General features: G+C 40.5%; 1 protein-coding gene across 9 annotated transcripts in view; it reads right to left on the bottom strand.

Annotated features, from left to right (window-relative positions):
* Positions 1 to 583: 583 nt before the first annotated feature.
* The window catches only part of ZRANB3 (zinc finger RANBP2-type containing 3), a 310,759-nt gene continuing 289,307 nt past the window's right edge, over positions 584 to 22,035 (bottom strand). For all 9 annotated transcript variants that reach the window (XM_032411359.1, XM_032411348.1, XM_032411398.1 and 6 more), the window contains 7 exons: positions 20,225 to 20,316; positions 16,853 to 16,954; positions 15,533 to 15,675; positions 9,296 to 9,406; positions 7,884 to 8,286; positions 4,743 to 4,874; positions 584 to 2,897 (listed from right to left, as the gene is read on the bottom strand). In XM_032411359.1, coding sequence (XP_032267250.1) covers positions 2,799 to 2,897; positions 4,743 to 4,874; positions 7,884 to 8,286; positions 9,296 to 9,406; positions 15,533 to 15,675; positions 16,853 to 16,954; positions 20,225 to 20,316 — 1,082 coding nt within the window. In that variant the 3' untranslated portion in view covers positions 584 to 2,798. The remainder of the gene's footprint in view (positions 2,898 to 4,742; positions 4,875 to 7,883; positions 8,287 to 9,295; positions 9,407 to 15,532; positions 15,676 to 16,852; positions 16,955 to 20,224; positions 20,317 to 22,035) is intronic.

Here is a 22,035-nt window from a genome sequence, read left to right as displayed (position 1 = left end):
GTGTAGTTGCCTTTTGAACTGCTGCTTTTTTCCATGCCCCAGCATGGGTGAATCTGTGCATGAGTCCCTCTGTGCCATCCCTTCCCACTGCAGTTTACCTCAGCGTTGGGTTTCCTGTTGTTACCATGTCTCTGTTTCTCCTGCTACTCTCTATGTGGCCTCTCTATCCTCTGTTGTACAGAAGCTGTTCAATCAGTCCTCAGTTCTTCTTCAGGAGGAACTGCTCTATATGTAGGTATAGATTTGGTGTGTCTGTGAAAAGAGGTAAGTTAAAGGTCTTCCTAGCCGCCATCTCGGACCTAAATCTTCCCTGTTTTCTTTGAGCAGTTTTATTGTTTCAGGTCTTACATTCAAGTCTTTATTCAATTTTGAATTGATTTGTGTATATGCTACAAAGTAGGGGGTCCAGTTTCATTCTTGTGCATGTGGCTGTCCAGTTTTCCCATCACCATTTATTGAAGAGACTATCCTTTTTCCATTACATATTCTTGGCTCGTTTGTTGAAAATCAGTTGACTCTCTCTCTCTAAAATAAAATAAATAAATTAGGAAGGGGGGCACACCTGAGTGTCTCAGTTGGTTAAGTGGCCGATTCTTGGTTTCGGCTCAGGTTTGTGAGATCCAGCCTGGTGTCGGGCTTTGAGCTCAGCGGGAAGTCTGCTTGAGGATTCTCTCTCTCTTTCTGCCCCTCCCCTTGTGCTCTGTCTCTAAAATAAAATAAATAAATCTTTAAAAAAAAAAAATCAGTTGAAGATATATGCATGGTTTTATTGGGCTCTCTATGCTCTTCTATTGATCTATGGGTTTGTTTTTAGCTATGCCATAATATTTTGATTACTACAGCTTTGTAATATAGTTTGAACCTGGAAGCCTGATTCCTCCAGCTTTGTTCTCTCTCAAGATTGCTTTGCTATTTTGAGTTTTGTGGTTCCAAGCAAATTTTAGAATTTCTTTTTCTATTTATTTCTATGAAAGATGTCACTGGAATATTGATAGGGATTATACTGCATCTATAGATTTCTTTGGGTAGTATGTACTTCCTTAGAATATAAATTTTTCCCATCCATGAATATGGAATATCTTTCCATTTGTATCTTTTTCAGTTTTTTTTTTTCATCAAAGTCTGGTAGTTTCAGTGTACATATCTATCTTTCACCTCTTTAGCTAAATGTATTCCTAAGTATTTTATTCTTTTTGATGCTTTTATGGCATTTTTATTTGGTTTGGGATTTTGAAATCTGGCACATGGGTCATTTAATCTCAAACCATCATTCCTTTATTATATCTGAGAACTTTATTCCTAGAACTGCCACCTTAGTTTAATCTAAAGCGGTAACTGCCACTGACACCTGAACTACTTACTTAGACCTAAGTCTCACTTGCAAGCACCCCATGCTGGAGGAAAAGCAGCCTGCCGGTTTCTCAGCTCTCAGCTGATTTCTCAGCTCTCAGCCGTGAGGAATCCTAGGTAACCCTGGCAATGAGGCAGAAAACTGCAAAGAGCCTGGCCAGCAAAGCAGAAAGGAGGCAAAAGAAAGCCTGGCCCAATCTATAAAATAAACAACACTATTTGATCTCATGCAATAAAATAGTTATAAACCTTAAGAACTCTGGAAGGATAATTCATGATTGGATAGTCTTTCTAAAAACAAGTCCTCTACACATTGTAGAGCATCAGTTACTAATGAAAATTGTAAAGTGCTCAAATAAATAAATGAAATTTACATCCAAACAGTGTTTACAAATAGGCCTTTCGTGAATGTAATTCTTGCTTGGACCTGTATTTTGTGTAGTTCTCGTTCCTCTCATGACTTTGACATTTTGCAGGACTGTATCCTGGTTTTCATTGTCATGCTTTTATTTTTGAATGTCAGTGACATGTTAGTATTACCATTGTATTTTTGAAACCTTTATCTCCATCTGATCATGCTTTAGTATAAGTGTTTTATCATCCTCACTCCTTTTTAAAGAGGTACCAGGAATACACTTCTAATAAGACCGGGATTTTAAAAACAAAAATGATAACCAGGAGACAAAGGGCGCTTGGACTGTGAGCCTAGTTTTATGCATTAACATAAACTAACAAACTAACTGAAAAATGAAGTTTAAGTAAGTGACATTTTACATTTTATGTTTTCAGTTTTAAATAGTTTTAACAATTACTTGCTATCTAGAACCCAAAATCGTCTATCAACACCATAGGTCCAATTAGCTTATTTTCAGAAGCATCTTTTCAATAAAGACAATCTGCTAAGAAATAAAAAAAATAGGGCGACACTCAAAATGTGTACCCGAAGCCCATTTTGGAGGCAGTCAGAGAACAAGAGTCTCTCTTGCATACTAAGCAGGAAGGTCATGCTTGACCCCGAATTCCTGAATGATTTGCCTCCGAAATTTCCCTTGCAGTTTTCCAGTGTTCTGCATCTCCACACAGCAGTTCAGAAGCAATACTGAGCATTTTCCAAATAACTGAGAGTATATTTTTCAAATACAGTCTATACATAATACCATGATTAAGGTACTGCAGGGGGAAATGAAAGCTTAACAAAACCTTACTGAAACATAATTGAGAGCCTGCCTGAAATCAAGAAGATCACAGAAATATTTAGTATTATATCTCAGTTTATGTTAAGTACTTTCAAAAGGTATTGGACACTAAAAGCATATAATATGAAAGAGAAAGTTGAATTCTTGATTTTTTGCTCTAAAAATGTTTACTCAATCTGAGAAACATGAAAAAAAAGGTTTCAGTTCCTCCACATGTAAACCATTTGTCATCCACTCAAAAATTTTTATACTTCATTTCTTCACCAAAAATCTTGTGATGTCTGATCCATGCTTTGATGCTAGAGATTGTCTTCTCCCCTGACTTCTTTCCTTAGCTTGCCTGGTAGTTCTCTAAAAGTTAAAAAATATACAAATGTACACCTGTTAGGAAAAGAGTACTGGTTTCAGAATCTCAAAAACTTTTTGTATTTCTTTAGTCCGGAAAAATCTACATTATCACCATGCCCACTTCCCATTGCTTTGCCCTCAAAGGGGACACCACACCACAAGCAGAGGACCCCAGTAGCTCTGGTAAGTGCCCTGAGGTCCTACGTTCACTTAGGACCAGATGCTTTGGGGAATGACTTACTCCCCAGTGAGACTGTGAATGCCTCATTCGGGGACTACAGTAGGCCCTGATTCTCCTCATCTAAGGGAGGGCATACATGAGGTGTCTCGCGATTTCTCATAGTGCAGTGCATGTACGGCCTACCAGCTTCCTATTCTGTGGGCTCAGAAGCCACTCCCAAGCCAATGCAGAAAAACAAAATGAGGTAGATCAAAACTGAATTCTTCTGCTATTTCCACAAATAGAATTTCTCATGAGAATCTAAAAAAGTGATTACAGAAGGGGTGGATTTTCTTTTTGTTATATCTTAATTCTCTTAGAGGTCTTGAATGTGCTAGTAATTTTCACAGCAGAGAAATCAGATGACTTTTTTTTCCCAGTTGAAGTTCATGTATGTGTGAAGTTATCCAGGTAGAAGGGGTGGGGAGAGAAAAGAGGATTAAAACTAAAAATAAAACAAAAAACCCTATTACAGGATCCCATTTATGTAAGACTTATATTTGTGAAGAAACTGAGGAACCTAAAATATTAAAATAAGGCTAAGAGTGCTTATACAATATGAACACTGGCAAAGGATCTGAACAGGTTTCGAAAGTGTAAATACCACTGATGAGCGTTTTTAAAAACCTCAGTATCTTTGGTAAACAAAATAGTGGCAGGCCCTTCTCCTGGCACATGAACACTGATGAGCTCAGTTAAATGGGCACTTTTGTCCCCTGGGGGAAGAGGCGCAGAACACTGTCCTTTGGAAAACTGCTTGGAGATAAACTCCTATGGTCAAACACTTGACTCTGTGATTTTACATTTGAGGATCTATCTTAAGGAACAACTTCAAAATGGAAAGAACAGTATGTAAACAGGAAATGAAAACCACTTCAATGTTCATTAGTATGGGAATGGCTAAATAAACTATAGCAGACATAGACTCAATAACGTGTAGCTATTTGGGATGATAAACATGAATGCTTATCATGGGAACATGGGAAAATACTTAAATCCTGCCACAATTGGAAAAAAAGTTAGATCCAAAGTTGCATATTGAATGTATGCTTCTTTCTAAGAAAATTTTAATCAGTAGATCCTTTTGCTAGACGGCCTGTTAAAAATTCATCCTAGTTGGTAAATAATGTTGTCATATTTTTCCCTCCTGTTTTAAGCAACAGGTAACTGCTCAAAAATGTGCCAAGGATAACAGATTTTGCACTTTGGCCAAGAGTGTAATGTCTGCATGTTGAACGGAGTTGGTCCTAGAAGGAATTTATTAATGTTCTCTGACATGTCAGGACAGCCTTAGCTGCAAATGCAAACACACGTCACTGCTCCAGTTCACCAGTCTTCTAGGTTGATGGGTCTCTTCAACACTGTGTAAGTTACATTCATTTTCTTCTAGGTGGTGGTGACGATCTCCTGTCCTAGAATGAATGCAAAGGAAAGCAGCTTCTCTTCTGTCTGGGACTGAGAACTTACATCAGCCTCGAGAGGAAACTCAGGTGATGAAGGGAATAAAGGCATCTCGGAACCCAGACAAGGGATACAGATTCATCCACTCTGTCTCCCGCACCTGTAAACACACTTTTCTATTTGCTGGCCCAGGAAGAAGTCACATGGGTCTGTAGAGCCTCACTCACCTCTCTGTGACACACTGTGCACAGCGTCTGCAGGTTGTCCAGAGAGCACTGTCCTCCTCCACCCGACACGGGCTTGATGTGGTCCACCTGCCAGAAATGCCCTTCTCCTGGGTTTCTTATCATTTCATTAAGCTGCAGTAAGAACACAAGATCAGCACTTTTCATCATACACTGTGGGAACTGTTGGTTTTGCCTCGTGCAATCATGTTTATACAGCAAGATCACAGCGAAAAACACATTAGGATGGCTTTTTATAGCTTTTATTGTGAGTAGGAAAAAGCCTCTAGGTTAGCAATTTGAAAGCAATAAAATATGTTTCTGAAAAAGTTCTTTTTCCCTTACCTAACCCATTTTGAAAAAATTACAAGCAAGTATAAAATACCAAGACTCCTGACAGATCAGGGAAAATTACTTGCTTCTGCACCTTTGAGCTAGTTTAGATAGTCACTAAAAGAAAACTGTGAAAAGAGTAAGATCAGATTAGAAAAAAACTTCTGAATATTACAGAGTCAAATAATCTTTAGTTATTGACCTAAATTCATTTATTATAAACAGTGAAAAATTAATATTAACAGCTGTCAGCCGGAACTTTTATGCCATTCCCTGGGGAGCCTCTCCAGTCCAGTTCCATGGACTGGAAGGAAGTTTCCACAACAGATCTCTATCACTGGTGTATCTGGAATAAACAAAGTTGTCCATGTAAAGCAGCACTATTTAGGCCAGCTCACATATATACACTTTATATTTTATCTGTGATGACCTACCTTAAAATGGAATGTATTTTAATGTTTTGCCTGAGGCAGTAAAACCAGCTCAGCATTGTAGTTTTTTCAATATGATAAAGATGAGCATGAAGCTTGGTCTTGGACAAGGACAAAATTAAAATTGGCTGCGTGCTGCTGGCAGGGGAACCTGTGTCATGGTTCTACAGCACTTAGACACGCGGAGGCAGAGGGACCCCAGCCCCAGAAGAGGCCCAAGAAGCAGCAAGCTGGAGCGGTAAACTCTGTCCAGCTGAGGCCGGCATTGTTAGAAGCAGTTACAAATGGCAGTCTTGTGCATCAAGCACATGACGTGTTCTTAGGGAAAAAGATCCATTTTGTCTGCTTTTTGTAACCAATTCTTTTGCTCTCAACAGTCGTCTCTCCTCGGATGGACTCTAATCCAGATGTGCTTCTTTATTCCTCCTAGTAATTCCCTGGCCAATCACCTGGGGTCAGTGTTCAGCATCCTAAATTTAACTCTTAAAATAATCACTCCCTCTCTGACTGATCCTCCCCAGTAAGAGCCGTACGGTGCTCCCTAGCCTCGGAGCACTTCTGTTTTAGTAGTACACTACGTAATAACTTCTGCGTTCCTGGACAGGCTGCTTTCACGATGTCCTTGAGTCCTTTCATTGCTTGTCTTCTGGAAGACTCGGCTCTGAGGCAGCAGACACTGACTGCCATCTGGCTGACACCCCTGGGATGGGTGCAGTGTGTCCCTCACCAGTTAGACAAAAGGATATTTCAGGAACTCTGGTTATCATGAAGGAAATAGTTTATTTCCCTAGCTCTCAAAGACACACTAATTCATCTTTGCAGAAATGCTTAATTAATTCTGTCATAATTTGGTGATACTAGGTGAATAAAAATGATTTGACCAACTGGCAGAAATTTATCCATTATTTTAGTGGGGAGAGAATGGCTCAGGAGTGATTTTTAAAATTAAGCACACTACAAAATTATACATTTTGCTCTAGTTTGAAACTTAGAACTGATTAGATCACAACATTAGAAACCAGTTGAGTTTCTAATGTGAAATAAAAGTGAATCCTGGTGATTGTTTTCTAAGAATAATTTTTCCGTAAATTGCTCTGCTAAAATTACATTTTACAATGGGATGAACAAATATTTTCTTCACATTGTAATGAATTACATTTTGGGAGTTATCTGTTTGCCTCTTGTCATTCAATCCTAACATCATGAAAAGTGGAACAACCAGACCATAGGTACTTCTTGATGGGATGTATCATCTGTTAAGCTCTCTTCCCAAAATAATTTAATCAGAATCTAATTAAGCCACTATATCTTATAACTATTATTCTGGAATCAGGGGGATAGGGAAACATGTCAAATAATACCATGAGGATAGAGGAAGACAAATCCATAATGTAGGAAATCCTACCGGCAAATGATCCAGTTTCTTGAACAATCAGTGGTGTAAAAAAGGAAGGAGGTGATATTACAGATTAACTGGAACGTAAGAGGTATAATGAACAAATGCAGTGTGTGGGTCATATTGTGATCCTAATTTGAACAAAGCAACTGCAAAAAGGCATTTTTGAGACAATCTGGGAAACTAAGCCTGGATTTATTAAGGAATCATAATTGTGTTGAGTGTAATAATGGGTACTGGGGTATAGGATTATATTTTAGAAAGCGACAGAAAGAAAGAAGGAGGGTGGGAGGAAGTCTCTGTGAGAGGTACATAATGAAAGTATTTTTTAAAATATTTTTATTTATTTGACAGGGTGAGTGAGCACAAGCAGGGGGAGCAGGAGAGGGAGAAGCCACCCAGGCACCCCCATAATGAGAGTATTTCAAGAGGAAATGAGGGGCACCTGGCTGGCTTAGTTGGTAGAGCATGCGACTTGATCTCAGGGTCATGAGTTCAGGCACCACGATGGATGTAGAGATTACTTAAAAAAAAGGGGGGAGTGCCTGGGTGGCTCAGTCATTAAGCATCTGCCTTTGGCTCAGGTCATGATCCCAGAGTCCTGGGATCGAGCCCCACATCGGGCTCCCTGCTCAGCGGGAGGCCTGCTTCTCCCTCTTCCCCTGCTTGTGTTCCCTCTCTTGCTGTCTCTCTCTCTGTCAAGTAAATAAATAAAATCTTAAAAAAAAAGGAAATGAAATGAAATGCCTAGAATTTGCTTTAAAATAATTCCAGGAGAAAAAAGGATTGAGGTGAGGGACAAATGAAAATGAAGGCAAAATGTTGATAACTGTTCAAGTTGGGTGATGGGTCTATGGGTTGATTATTCTACTTCTGTATGTATATTTTCAAAAACTGCCATATTAAAAAGTTAAAGAAAAAGTGAGTCAATATTCATCACTCAGTACAATGCAGCCTTCTGTCTGCCACATGATTATAATTTACCTGTTCCAATGGGAGCTTTGAGATCCAGGTAATGTCCAGAAGATTCTTCCTCTGACTTTTGGGGGCATCTCTCAGACGTAAAAAGAGTTCCTGTGCATTCAGATTACATAGCTGACACACACCATGTTCAATTTCAAATACTTTGGCTCGCAGGTAACTGTTATTAGATCGAATCCAAAACTCTTCCTGACATTTCAGAGAGCAAAATCGTGAATCCCAAGCATTCACTTTACACTCTTGCTTAGTTTGGCAAGTGGGTTGCTGACAGCGAAGGCAAAGTGGATTTCCTTCATTATCCATAGCTTGCAGATAGCCTTTGGATATAGAAGGCTTCCCAGTGAGATCAGCTTGGGCTATGCAGGGATTTAGAAATGGGACACACACTCCATCATCAAGGAACTTTCTAGAATTGAGCAAAACATGCAATAAGTAACTAATGAACACTTAACACTAGTCACTACTTCATATAATGAATGGTTTTCAAAGTTTCTATACTGATAAACAGTAAGTGCAGGACCCACAGATTCTGTGATTCAGTGTGGAAACAACAGTTATAGTCAGCACTTGATGCTTCATGCCAAATAAAGCAAAGAATGGGGTGTTAAAAAATTAATTTGAATACAAATATGCTGCCTCTCTTGGGAATTTAGATATCTTCAAGTTAAACAATCAGACTTGGAAACATCTGAAGAAATTGGCAAATGAGAAGTTAGAAAATGCTTCCTCAGGCTGGGAAAGGACAGACTAATGTGAAACCCCACCTGAAGTTGGGGCTCCCGTGCTCTGTGTGTGTTGGACCACACACTGTAGCAGGACAGAGAGGCCATTTACTAAGGCTTCCATGACACCCTCTGGGAGCCCCTGCTGGCCACCAGGAGACAGTCACACCCACGGAGTGACACAGCCAAGATGCTAATACTATTTTTAGGAGCTGGAACAGAAGACTTGCTAAGTATGTGCCTCCTACAGGTAAACTCAGATTTGACTGAATTAAAATGAGAAATGGACATGACAGGACATGCACTCAATTTGTTAAAATAAAACGAAAAGGTACATCCCTCAATTATGTTGAAAGGTCCTACACGGAATTACCAAAACTGCTTGCCTATTTTCCATGGCTGTTTCTCAGAAGTGTTAAAAGCTCCTTGTGATAGAGCTCATGACTGGGAACATCTAGTATCTTTGGGTGGGTCACTTGGTCCACCTGGTCTCAGGGTCCTTCTGATTTCTAAGGTGAGGACATCCTATTCCTCACAGGGTTGCTAGGAGGATGGAGGAGTTACCATATTGTGAAAGCTCTTTCTAACCTGTAAGTGGCCACATCAAGGTCAAGTATGATTACAAATACGAATACAGAAATTTAAAGGAGTACAAGTAGTACTACTATGTTCTTCTCATAAATGAAACCTTACTGTGTAGAAGGTTCCCGTGGCCCGGACTCCTTCATGATCAGACGGACATGGCCCCCATCCTTCTTCACCTTGTCCAGTGAGGCTACAGCAACATCTTCTTTGGTGATGTATCTAAAACAATTACATGTTAAGAAGATTTCCTCTCTCTCCTCTAAGAGTTTCTCTATTTCATGCTCACATTCCTCCTTGTAAAAGCAAGAGAAAAGGTAAGACAGGAGTCTTCATGGTGCTAATACGAACATTAGGGAATATTTCCTACCTTTACATTGGCCTCCATGTGTGGGAAGCATATCTCTGTTCCAAAGTGGTTTTTTCAAGATTTATTTTTCTAAGATATTCAAGAGTCCTTCAATATCCTCTGGACCAGTTTTCACTTAGGGGACAAGTGGAGTGGGTGTAGGAATAAGAAACAACCAAATCCACGCACAACTGACAGCCATGAGTAAACAGCTTGCCACGCTGCACAGAGAATCTCCCACTGCATGTTTACCTCCCTCTTGGCCTTTCCTTTAAGGTTCCCCCAATCACCTTGATGAGTTATAACAGTGTATCAGCGTACTTGGGTAAAGTAATTCTCTTTTTAGTTAACCAGGTTCCATCACATCTTCTATAATCTTAAGGCTGTTTCCATTATTATCAGCAATACAGGGTTTATGGAATCCTTCCACTGAAATAACGCCACTCTTGATGGGGATTCAGAACCTTATTACACAACACTATCGATACCACAAAATGGTTTAGGGACTGGAAGTAAAGAGGAAAGTTATTCCAATTAAAGGTGACGGGGGATTTTAAGTAGGTAAAATGCAATTACCCAATTAATTCCTTCTAATTAGCATGGCCCACTTTCTCTGGTAGTTTACACTTATTGTAGATTTTTTTCCTTTTTAATTAGTTTAAACATGAATTTCTTCATATTTCCAAGTACTTCTTAATTTGGTATCTTGACAATAAAATTAAAGTTAAATCACGATGGAATTGTGTAATTGTAGGTAAGATCTTAGAAATTTGCTTTTCTGTTAAAGTAGATTTAATAATTAACAGATTTGCTTCTTTTTATAAACTATTAATTTTTTGATACACGCACATATTTCAAAACTCAAAAGGCATGCAATGGTGTATATGGTGAAGAGCAAGTTTACCATCCATTCCCATTCCCTCCCCCAGAGCTATCTCTATGACCAGTTTTTAATACATACTTTCAGAAAAAATTTTTTTCTGTGTAGAGGTTATACCTTTTATTTTCTATTTTTATTGACATATAACTCATAAACCATAAAATTTACCATTTTAAAGTTTACATTTCAGTGCATTCTAGTTCAGTCACAAGGTTGTCCAACCATCACCACTAATTCCAGAACATTTCCATCACCCCAAAAAGAAACCTGTACTCATTAGCAGTCACTCCTCATACTTTTTTTTTTTTAAAGATTTTTATTTATTTGACAAAAGAGACACAGCGAGAGAGAGGGAACACAAGCAGGAGGAGTGGGAGAGGGAGAAGCAGGCTTCCCGCGGAGCAGGGAGCCCGATGCGGGGCTCGATCCCAGGACTCCGGGATCATGACCTGAGCCGAAGGCAGACGCTTAATGACTGAGCCACCCTGGTGCCCCTATACTTTTTATTTTTAAAAACAAATGGTAGCACAATATACACACTAATCTCCACCTTGCTCTTTTTACCTGCACATACATCTCAGAGATCTTTCCAGATTAGTACACACAGGCTGCCCTATTTTTTAATGATGGCATGTTATTCCATTATTTGAATAAATCATATGTTTAACCAGTTTCCGATTAATGGCATTTAGGTTGTTGTTCTAGTCTCTGCTATCATAAAAAATGCTATAATATCCCTACACATATTTCTACACATTAAATATATGTAGAATAAATTTTCTGGAAGCAGAATTGCTGGGTCAAAGGTCTTGGGTGCTTTAAATTTGGACAGATTTTGACACATTGCTCTCTCCTTTGGGTTTGTACCAACCAATATATGGGTCCACCAGCAATGCAGGAGAGGACCTGTTTCCTCACACTTAAACTCGCACAAGATATGTCAGTTAAAAACATCTCTGCTAATGGTGATACACATCTCCTTATAGCTTTAAACCTGCATTTCTCCTATGAAAAATGATTCTCTTTTCATATATTTGCATTTCTACTGGTGTGTTATTCTGAAAGCAAAGGAAAAAAAAGAATCGCAGTGAATTCTTTTAGAATTCTCTAACTTGCCCTTTTGGTTCCTAAATTTCCCACGTCCCTCCATCCCCCAATTCTTCAACCATTTTATTCCCTTGACAAAAGCACTTCACTTAAGTATTTCAGTGGATTCTAATGAACTCAAACACTTCCTGGCTTTGAGGGGCAAGGGGATATTAAGCCTTGCCTCAGGTATTATTCAATGTTTAAAAGCTTAGAGACCTAATTCAGTAACTTTAAAAGATGCTGAGAAATCTATTCAGAGACTTAAGAACTAAAAATAACCTTTCCTACAAGAGATTTAAGCACAAAATTCTGGAAACCACAAGAAACAGATCAATCAACCCACAAAGTGGGAGGTTGGCAACTTCTCAAACATGGTTGTGTTACCACCATTTAATTTTCCATTGAGGTTTGCTGGGAAGTTGATGTAAGTATACCACCTCTCAAAAGGATTATGGTAAATCCCAATTTTCAAAAATAGGGAAGGGAGAACACTGTCTACTAAAGTAATTCCTGGATGGGCATGGCAGTAGAAGATGGCAAATTTTGCAAAAAGAGAAGAGTGTGTTGGAAAGTGGCCCACAACAGGGAAAGCAGTGCTGGGCTCTAGGATGCTGACCTGCTTTGGGGGTCAAAATAAATCGCTGGCATTCTAAACCTAACAGGGCTCCAAGGGAAGCAGGCCGGCCTCAACAAATGGGAACTCAGCAACTGAAACAATAGCTGGTGATCTTGGCTTCCATTCACATTTAAGATGGAGCTACTCAAAAGCTAACTGCAAACTCTGAGCTTGGATGCGTCCCAAGAACAGGATAATCCAGCTGGAGATCTAGCCATTGCTTAAAATTAGTGTCTATGTGTCTTTATTCTAAGGTCATTCCATTTTTTCAGAGAGGAATTCTCTAATTTTCTGCTAGGAAGTAAAATGTGGCTTCTAGTATCCTGGAAGTGAAGAAAGGGGCCCGGGGAGTGCTGGTTTCCAATATAATGCCTCTCCCTTTATCTCCACTAAGCCTGGTGTTTCCAAGGCTGGTGCCTCCCTGGTTCAGTGGGAGGGCAAGGCATCCAGTATCTACCTGCTCCTCATACAGACTTCCAATCAGTGCTGTTGTGTAGCCTGATCTCTCACACCTGCTTTCAGAGAGAGAGTTACGCCAAGTCACTGGGACGTGCTGAGGTTGGCCAGCAAGAACCAGCACGCTCCCCCAAAGCACACCCCTCTGCAGGCACACAGGTTTTGTTTTCATGGCTCTGCTAAATCCACTTCCCTGGAGCCTTCCCTCTCTCTTCCTCTCTCTGATCAGTGACCAAGGTCTCCAGATCTATCTCCTAACACCTCTCTTCATCCTCTTTCCTCCATTCCCATTGCTCCTAATGTCTCTTAACTTGTGTGGGAGGCAGTATCTTAACCATCTCTCCCTAGGACTCCTGTCTCTGGTGAGGCAATCACTCATCTAGGTCATGTTGTAAAGGGACTTTGCAGATGTAATTTGGGTTACTAATCAGTTGACCTTAAGAAAGGGAGCAATTCCAAGCATGAGAAGGATTTGACACACTATTGCTGACCCTGAGACGTAGGAGCCCATGTGCTAGAACTAGAAAGAAGCCTCTAGAAGCTAAGGGCAACCCCCACCCTGACAGCCAGCAAGAAAACCCAAGTCCTACAATCACGAGGAACTGAATTCTGTCAACAACCTGACTGAACATGGAAATGGACTCTTCCCAGACTCTCAGTGAGAGTCCAACCAGCCGACACCTTGAGTTCAGCCTTAGAAAATCCCGAGCAGAGAAACCAAAGAGCCATCTCAGACCTCTGACGTACAGAACTGTGAGATAATACATTTCTGTTGCTTTGAGCTGCTAAGTTTGTGGTGGTGTGTTAAGGCAGAGACAGAGAGCCAATGCAGCCTGTTTCCTTACTTCAAGTCCTCTCTTTTGATCTCATTTCCCAGCTGCTGCCAGAGGGAGCTCTGAAAAACACAAACCCGACGCTGACTATGCTGCCTAATACATGTTTGAGCTTTCATGGATCATCTCCAGAAAACTGTATAGGTAACACCGGTGTGTCTGACTCTAGTTTGTATTGATTTCATGACTTTTGCTTTTACACCTGATTGGCCACCTTTCTCAGGTGGTTATTTAGGTGGTCAGCCATGTCTGATGGGGAGGAAACAATGTGACAAGTCTAGAAATGGCTGGAGTGGGCTGTAAATTTAGTTAAGAAGGAAATTAAGGTCATGCAAAGAGAACACCAATACTGCAACTAAGACGGTGGTAATGGCAATGAGAAAATGTAGGGGACTGGAAGAAGGATCGAGAGAAACAGCATAGGCATCATGCTTTTTGTTACACGTGAGTGTATGTGTAGGGGTGTGTGTGCATGTGTGTGTACATATACATAGCAATACACACAGGTATTTTAAATGTATTTTTTATATAAAGTAATCAACATTCGTGGGAAATATTTAAGCACTACAAAAGAGTTTAGGTGAGTCCAAAACTGGCAGCTTGTGCACAAATCCAACTAGGCAAGGGGCTTTAATTGATTCACAGAGTATTTTATTTTTAATTTGAATTTGAATGACTTCAGATGGGTTATGCACTTTCCAATTTGCTATACTTCTCCCCCCTACCTCAACCTTCTCTGGCTTTACACTTGATCTCATGTGTTCATTTCTGGTTCCTGCTTTGCTTTTAGTCATAGGAGTTTGCGATCCAGGCCTAAAATATAAAGTCCCTACTATCTCCACAACTCCCCTATTATACGGGCAAGAGTCCTCATCAGGGGCACTACTGACATTTTGAAACAGATAACTGCTTGGGAGTGCAGTCCTGTTCACTGTAGGATTTTCAGCAGTATCCCAGGCCTCTAGCCACTACATGTTCCCCGGTTGTTTCCCCTAATCGTAATAAACTAAAATGTCTCCTAACATTGCCACCCTGGGGGGTAAAATTGCCCCCAGCTGAGAGCTACTGTCTTAGAGAAACCTCTGGTAAGAGTTCCTAGGGTACCCTTCTAGATACTTTGTGTCATAAGAGCAATTGCATATATCTGTATCTCCATCTTTTTTTTATACTTATTTTTACTCTTAATAATATATCACAAGTATCATTCCTTATTCTCACATATGCATATACCATATGCCACATTTTGCAACAGCTGAAGGGATTTTTCACTGTATAGGGATACAAGCTGTATGATCAACTGCACCCTCTCACATATCATTGATGGATGTTTCTCACCTGTGTGCATGGACAAGTCTAGAGATCATAAACTGAGGATGAGGACACATTACTGGTGTATAGAGATGGCAAGAGTGACAGGGGCTGTACAGTTTGGTGCTTTGTGATCTCTCCCCACGCGGGAGCTGGGAAACAGAACAGCGGACTGCATGTCGCTACTTCATGCTGAAGAAAGAGTCTTCAGAGAAGGGGGAGTGAGGTCCCGCAGGGGATACCTGAGCTGGGCAGAGATGATTATGAAGCCAGGAAAGGAAAGTAAGTGTACAGAGATTAGAAAGAAACCTGTAATGGTTAAGGTAAAACACGGACAGGACACACCTGACCTTTCATTTTGCTTCCGGCCATGGGCACGAGAAGAGTTCCCCGCCATCCTCAGGGTGCTGGTGTGTCCAGCAGAACTAGCCCCCCTGCTGCATGGCACCCAGATTCACGCTCCAGGAGCGCAGGGCAGCGGCTCTTCTAATAGGGACCTGTCTTCCTGTTGTAAATTGTGTCCCGGGCTTGGCAGGTCACAGGTCACACCCGCCTGTCACTCTGGCCTCTCTCCTGATGAGTGGGGACTCATGGGACCAAGACCCAGAAAACCTGATTTTTTCCAGCAGATTTGATCAAATTCACAAAATATCTAATTATGTTGCTATAAAATAAGCTGTTATTTTATGTATAATTTTCTCTTAACTCATGAGGATTTCATTACTGGTTACATAAAATGTCTCTCCCCCTGCCCCCCCCGTAGAAATAACCATGACAAATAATGAACTACAAAATAAAAAAGAAAGACAATGCATACCTTTTAGTACTGTTTTGCTTGGTTTGTTGCTTTGTGATCTCTTCCAAAGCAAGAACTGGGCTGCAGAAGAGCTGCCCACTTTTCCTGATTATCTTTTGCTTCATGGCAGTTAGACTATTCCATTCTCGAACAAATCTCAAAATCTGGCAGAAAATGAGGTAATGAAGAGTTAACCAGCACACCAGGCATCTTCCTTTGAAAGTAAGCCCCATATCACATCAGAAAACTGCTGTTTTATTATATCCCCAAATAGGCTTCTGAATGTCACAATTTAAGGCTTTCTTCAGTTTGATGCATCTTCATATCTTTATTGTAAAATATCTGTGGCCAGTTCTGCAGAGGTCTCTTTCAACCCAAAGACACATTTCAGGACATCCAGCATATGTCCTTAATGCACATAGGGACCAATGGCAACAATGTGCTCAGCGAGACCAAAAGAGGCCCAGCTGTTAGAAGCACAAAGCCAGCGGTAGCCGAGGCAAAAGTGGTCTTGGGGAGAGCGGGTCTTCCAGCGGCGGCAGGTTTCAGCGCCACATCTGAGAATCGCTTTGTACCCGACTGCCTGACTTCTCATAGGCAAACAGCCAGCAATAAATCTGGCACATTTTTACCAGGGTCGCTATTATTCTTGCTTATTAGTCAATTATATGTAACTGGCTATTTTCTGGGAATCTGAGAATCAGGATTCAATGATACCAGAGAAAATAGCTCACTGCTACCTTTTCCTTTAAGACGGGTATGGCTGACCCATGGGCAACGTTTGCTTTTCACTCAAAGGGCAGAAACATAATCACTATTCTCTTGTAAAAAGTGGTACGCTGCATGCTGTCAGCCCCACCCATGTTGATCCTTCTCAGCAGTGAAGGTCAATTGGCCACAGATCAGGCTTAAGGCCTCCGAGCGTGTACTTGGTCTGTGGCTGTATGCGGCGCTTCTGAGGATGCCAGAGTCCCCCAGCACGGCATCGTCCCTGCTCTCAGAACTGGCCATTGTTAGAACTTAACCGTCAGAGATAAAATGAGATTCTGTCAGATACAAATACCACAGTTGCTAATCCTGTGAATGAGAAATTAAACGATGTGAGGATAATTCTATCCACAGAAACAGCAACCTAGGTGTGATCACTCACCAAGGAAACAGATCTCACGTTTATTCTCAGCACCAAGGTAAATCATAGGCAGTGCCTGGACTGACGAAAATGCGACCAGTGATCTGACTCTGCACCAGGCCACAAGGTAACTTTACTTTTATTAAACTGAAAATGGTCTTAAATTACTCAACAGATTTTAACTTAAAACAAATGCACAGAACTAGTCTTACCAGGGAGCGATTCTGTTTCAGCTGAAAGCTTGCAGGTAAGTCTTCCCAAAGCTCTAATTTTATATCCAAAGGAATGAAGTTACAGTTCATCTGGTTTCCATCCTGATTATAGATTAGGAAGGCATTATTAATCCATCTGGTCTATAGGCACTACTAATTATTTTAAAAAGTAAAGAATTATATTATGGCACAATATTCCTAAAAGATAAATGGAGGCGGCACATTCTAACAAGATTCCACACACACAGATGCCCTGCGTGGATGCTGGGCAGAGGGGCCAGGCCCCCAGGCGCTCTGAATGCCTCCACTGCTTTCCTCTTAAGGGTAAAAATACCACGTAGAGGGCTGTAGTCAGTTAAACATGAGGTTTAAATATGAGTATTTCTTTTATAAAGGGGAAGAAAAACTTCTGCAAGTGAAAATCTATTGTATCAATAAAAGCTGAACCCATATTGGAATTCTCTCAGCTGAAAAGAAAGTTACAGCTTCCACAATCACTTTGGAAAAAAACACACAAAAAGTACTTAACATACTGATTCAAAGTTTAGACACGTAATGGTTCCTATAAACTCTGAATTAGACTTGGGATTCTGGCTAAAATGAATAGCTCTTTAGAGGGACACTGTTACTGCAACATAGGATGCTAAACAGCTGTTACTGATCTTCCTTTTAAGGGGTTTTTATCCAAATTCCTACTTCCAGATTCACCTCAGCTCACCTTACAGCTGTGAAAAGAACTGTTCATGTGTCCTCTGCTTAGGGTCTCATATTTAGAAAATTAATTGAATAACATTTTATGGTAAAGGGACATGCAAGTATTTAGCTCATTCATAAAAATGCACTTGAGACTATTAAGAGAGATGTCAAGAAGGTGAGGTGGCCCACGCGACGCAGGCTGGGTGCTGGAACTAGAAGGTGGGTCAGCGAGGCTGTCGCACCAGGACTTTGCAGTTTCTCTCCTATCTCCACCCAAAGGGGTGAAAACATTGATCAGATGACCCAGGATGCAGAGCTTTCACTGTACAGAATAAAAAGTGTAAGGAATTTAAGGGCTTCTGAATTCTGTGTTGTACTCTGCCCGGTGTCTGCCTTTTGGGTTCTTGACCTTCAATCGCCTCTGGGGACCAGTTCTCTATTATTCTTACATGGTGGTCTGGGAACCATGGCCTGGAGCTCTCCCCACACTGCAGATGAGGGTGCTCAGGCACTCAGACCTGCCTCTACATGAGCTGAGAAGGCCTTGTGCTCCCTCCACACCCAGAGGTTCCACATGGTGGACAGGGGTCCAAGCCTTAAAGAGAAGCATCATTCCCTGGCTGGCTTTGTTCCCGGTGTCTCTCTCTTGGCTGTGGTCCCATGACAGAAGCAGTGTGGGGCTTCTGACATTCACGATCCTAGTCATCTCTTAATCTTCTAGCAATCCCTTCTAATTATTAGTTGGCACTGGAGATTATTACACAGCCCGCCATCTATCTATATTTCTATTTGGTTTAGTGTAAAACCTGTAACCTAAGTTATCTTGAAAAAGGCATTCTTTCAGGAGGCTCTCATGAGTATAAGAAGTTACAAATATTTTATTTTACTTATAAAGACTAGGAATTTGATACTGTAGAGCAAAGTATTCATCATCTCAACAAGTTTTTCCTCAAATACTCACACTAGTTTACCTAGGCCACAGATTCTTACAGGGCCCCTGAGACCACTTTAGGGGATCCACAAAGGCAAAAGTGTTTTCTTAATAACAGTAAAACAACATTTGCCCTTTTCACCCTCATCCTCTCACAAAAGCACAGTGATGTTTCCCAGGGACAGACAGATATGAGAATCCCAATGTCTTCATTAAGACTCTAGAGAAACTGGTAAAAATATAAAACAGTGAAGGGGCGCCTGGGGGGCTCAGTCGGTTAAGCGTCCGACTCTTGATTTCAGCTCAGGTCATGGTCTCAGGGTCCTGGGATCCAGCCTGTGTCAAGCTCCTGCTGAACGTGGAGCCTGCTTGTCCCTCTCCCTCTGCTCCCCGCCAGCCCCCCCACCCCGCTTTCTGTGTCTCTCTAGAATAAATAATTTTTTAAAAAAAATCCCCAAAACATGTAAAACAATGCCAACTCTCCTCACTAAATGTTATCTTTGTTTTATAAAATACGTTTCATAAAAATAAGCTATTGACATGAGTATCAACAATGGGTTATTACTATCTTTAGTTAATAAATATTTTTAAGTGTTTCCAGTTTAATTCCAAATACAGTAAATATCAACAGATATAACCCACATGAACAAAAGCTCCTTGGGGTTCTCAACAAATTATAAAAGTACAAAGAGCTCCTGAGACTAAAAAGTTTGAGCACCACTAACCTAGGCTATGGCATGAATCCAAGCAATCATATTTTTAAAGCTTCCTAGAATTTATTCGACATGGATGGGCAGAGTCAGGCTTTGGCAAAGGTGCTGCGTCTGCTACAAATGATCTGTGAAGGAGCTAACTTTTTTTGCAAGTACAGTTGACACGACGTTATGTAAGTTTCAGGTGTACAACATGGTGATTTGACAAGTCTATACGTTATGCTGTGCTCACACAAGTGTAGCTCCCATCTGTCACCATACAACACTATCACATTATCATTGACTGTATTCCCTGTGCTGTACCTTTCATCCCTGTGACTTACTCACTCCATAACTGGAAGCCTGTAACTTCCACTCCCTTTCCCCCATTTTGCCCATGCCCCCACCCTGTCCCCTCTGGCAACCACCAGTTTGTTCTCTGATTTATGGGTCTTTTTCTGCTTTGTTCGTTCATGTTTTGTTTTTTTAGATTCCACACATAAGTGAAATCATGTGGTACTTGTCTTTCTCTGTCTCACTTATTTCACTTAGCATCATACCCTCTATGTCCATCCGTGTTGTTGCAAATGGCAAGATCTTGTTCTTTTTGGCCGCATAATATGCCATTGTGTACATGTGGGGTGTGTGTGTGTATACCACATCTAGGAGCTCTTACTGAGAGTTTCTTATGGCTAGGCACAGTGCTAAGTGATTTACAGGAATTGGCTCATGTTACCCTTGCAACAACTCCTCTCCACATTTTCCAGTTGAGGAAACTGAGGCACAAAGCAGTTAAGTAATATGTTCAAGATTCCATGCTCAGTAACAGATATGAATTGAAGCAGTTTGGCCCTGAAGTCTGTGCTCTTAACTACTACGCTGTTTTGCTTCTCATTGTCTTTAGATTTAACAAAAGAATTTTAGAATTAGCTTTAAGGAGAAAAAGAACCAGATACCTATATCACTGTTAATAAAATTAAATATCTCCACTGAGACATGAAAAAAAGGAAGCCTTTTGTATGTTTCAAGCTACAGAATCTGCATGATGCTTACCTTAGTATAGAGGTGAATCCGGTCAGTATTCTTACTTGCACAGAACATCAAGGTATCATACACTGGCAAGTTGTCTGAACTCTTCAACTGTTCTAGTTAAGAAGATAAAAAAGAACCTGAAGGCTTACCTGTCCTCTAACCAAAATAGCTTATTTTAATCTTCTCTGGGTTAGAATGATGAAAGAGCTATATAAAACATATCAACATATTTGACAAAGAACATGTGTCTGCACTTGAAATAAAACTACGATGGCAGGCCATCTAAGACCACATTGGCTTATATGGAAACCAGTTGCTTTGCACTTTTGCTAATGACCCCATAAGAGAGAAACAAATTAGGAATTAGCTGAAAAGATATGAGTTAGGTATGAGAGAGAACTTCCTCCACCGAGAGTTGTTAATCGGTCTTAAAGGAGTCTAGAATCTGGACTTCTCCAAGAGTGGTTTTAAGCTGGGACTGAAGGAGCACCACTTTGGTTACCAGCAGCAATCCAGCTCTGTGAAAGGCCACTTAAATGCCAGATTCCCTATGACCCAGTACTTCACATTCAGAAAAGGGGACATGTGGACAAGTTTTTTTCTGATTATCTTCTTTTATTTACCACTTCTCAGTTTCACTGACCAATATATATAGGAGAGGGAGGGTTAACACAGTGGATCTAAATAATAATTATGGTTAACACTTATCAAGTACTTACAATGTGCCAGGCACTGTTCTCAGTACATATATTAACATCTCTCAGAAATAAGTAGTGCATTTTACAGAGGATAAAACTGAGGCACCTTAACTTGCCCAAGGTCACACCACCAGTAAGAGGACTGAAGACCAGTAATGTGGCTACAGAGCCTATGCCCTTAACCTCTGCCACAGTTCCTGAACGACTTTCATCATCATCATTATTTTTATTTTATTTTTTCCTCGGTGACCTTTTAAAGTGCTTCCCCAGATCTAGAAGTCTATGATTTGTCATTCTACTTGGCAAGGTCATCATATTTTAATTTTTCTAATCAAGCCACTGGTCATTTTACAAACTTGGGAGTATTCCCATATTTCATAAATTCAAAAACGTCAGCTTTTCCCACACTTTAACACCCCTGAGATTGGCACGTTGTACAGCCAGTAACTGTGCCATTTTACACTCACTGCTGGCCCAGTGGCAGGTGCGAAGTGGTTGTCACCGCCCGAGCACCCATGAGCTTAGTCATAACTACAATACTACTGTTACTTCAACACCACACTTGAGTCAAACGCATTGTCTGTTACTACATGAGTTCAATTTAATTACCTCTACAATGTCTTCAAAACGTTTCACTATGATTTGGTATTGAAATGAAAAGTTATCATGCGTACCAAAAAATTTTGCATATAAGGCGGGAGAGGATAAATTTGATATTAAAGAAGTAAATATGTATCGTTGGAGGAAGAACCAAAATTTTTTTATATTCTTGCAAAGGAATAACTAAGTGCTTCATGGAACCTAAGGAAAGGAGATCCCTGCAGACAGAGGAAGCACTCTCACATCTGGATCCTGAGATGTACAGAAAGGTTGCCCTAGTACATGCCAAGCTCAGCAATGAAGGCAGAAGGACTGCCGAATCCCTCAGGACAAATGAAAGAAATATCAAAGCAACAGAGGGTGGTTTGACCTGGTCTGGGCTCTCATTCACTGGGTATTAAGTCACAGCTTAATTTTTAGAGTTTCTTTCTTTTTTAATGTACATAAAATAAGTGCATCCTATAATCACTGTGTCTTCAGATTTTTTGAAGAACCATAGTTAATGCATTAATGTTTAAAGATCAGAAGTCATTC

Source organism: Phoca vitulina, unplaced genomic scaffold (genome assembly GCF_004348235.1).
Source record: "Phoca vitulina isolate PV1807 unplaced genomic scaffold, GSC_HSeal_1.0 scaffold1, whole genome shotgun sequence".
Taxonomy (NCBI): Eukaryota; Metazoa; Chordata; class Mammalia; order Carnivora; family Phocidae; genus Phoca; species Phoca vitulina.
The sequence above is the reverse complement of the archived record's forward strand: the minus strand, read 5'-3'. Positions and strand labels throughout refer to the sequence as shown.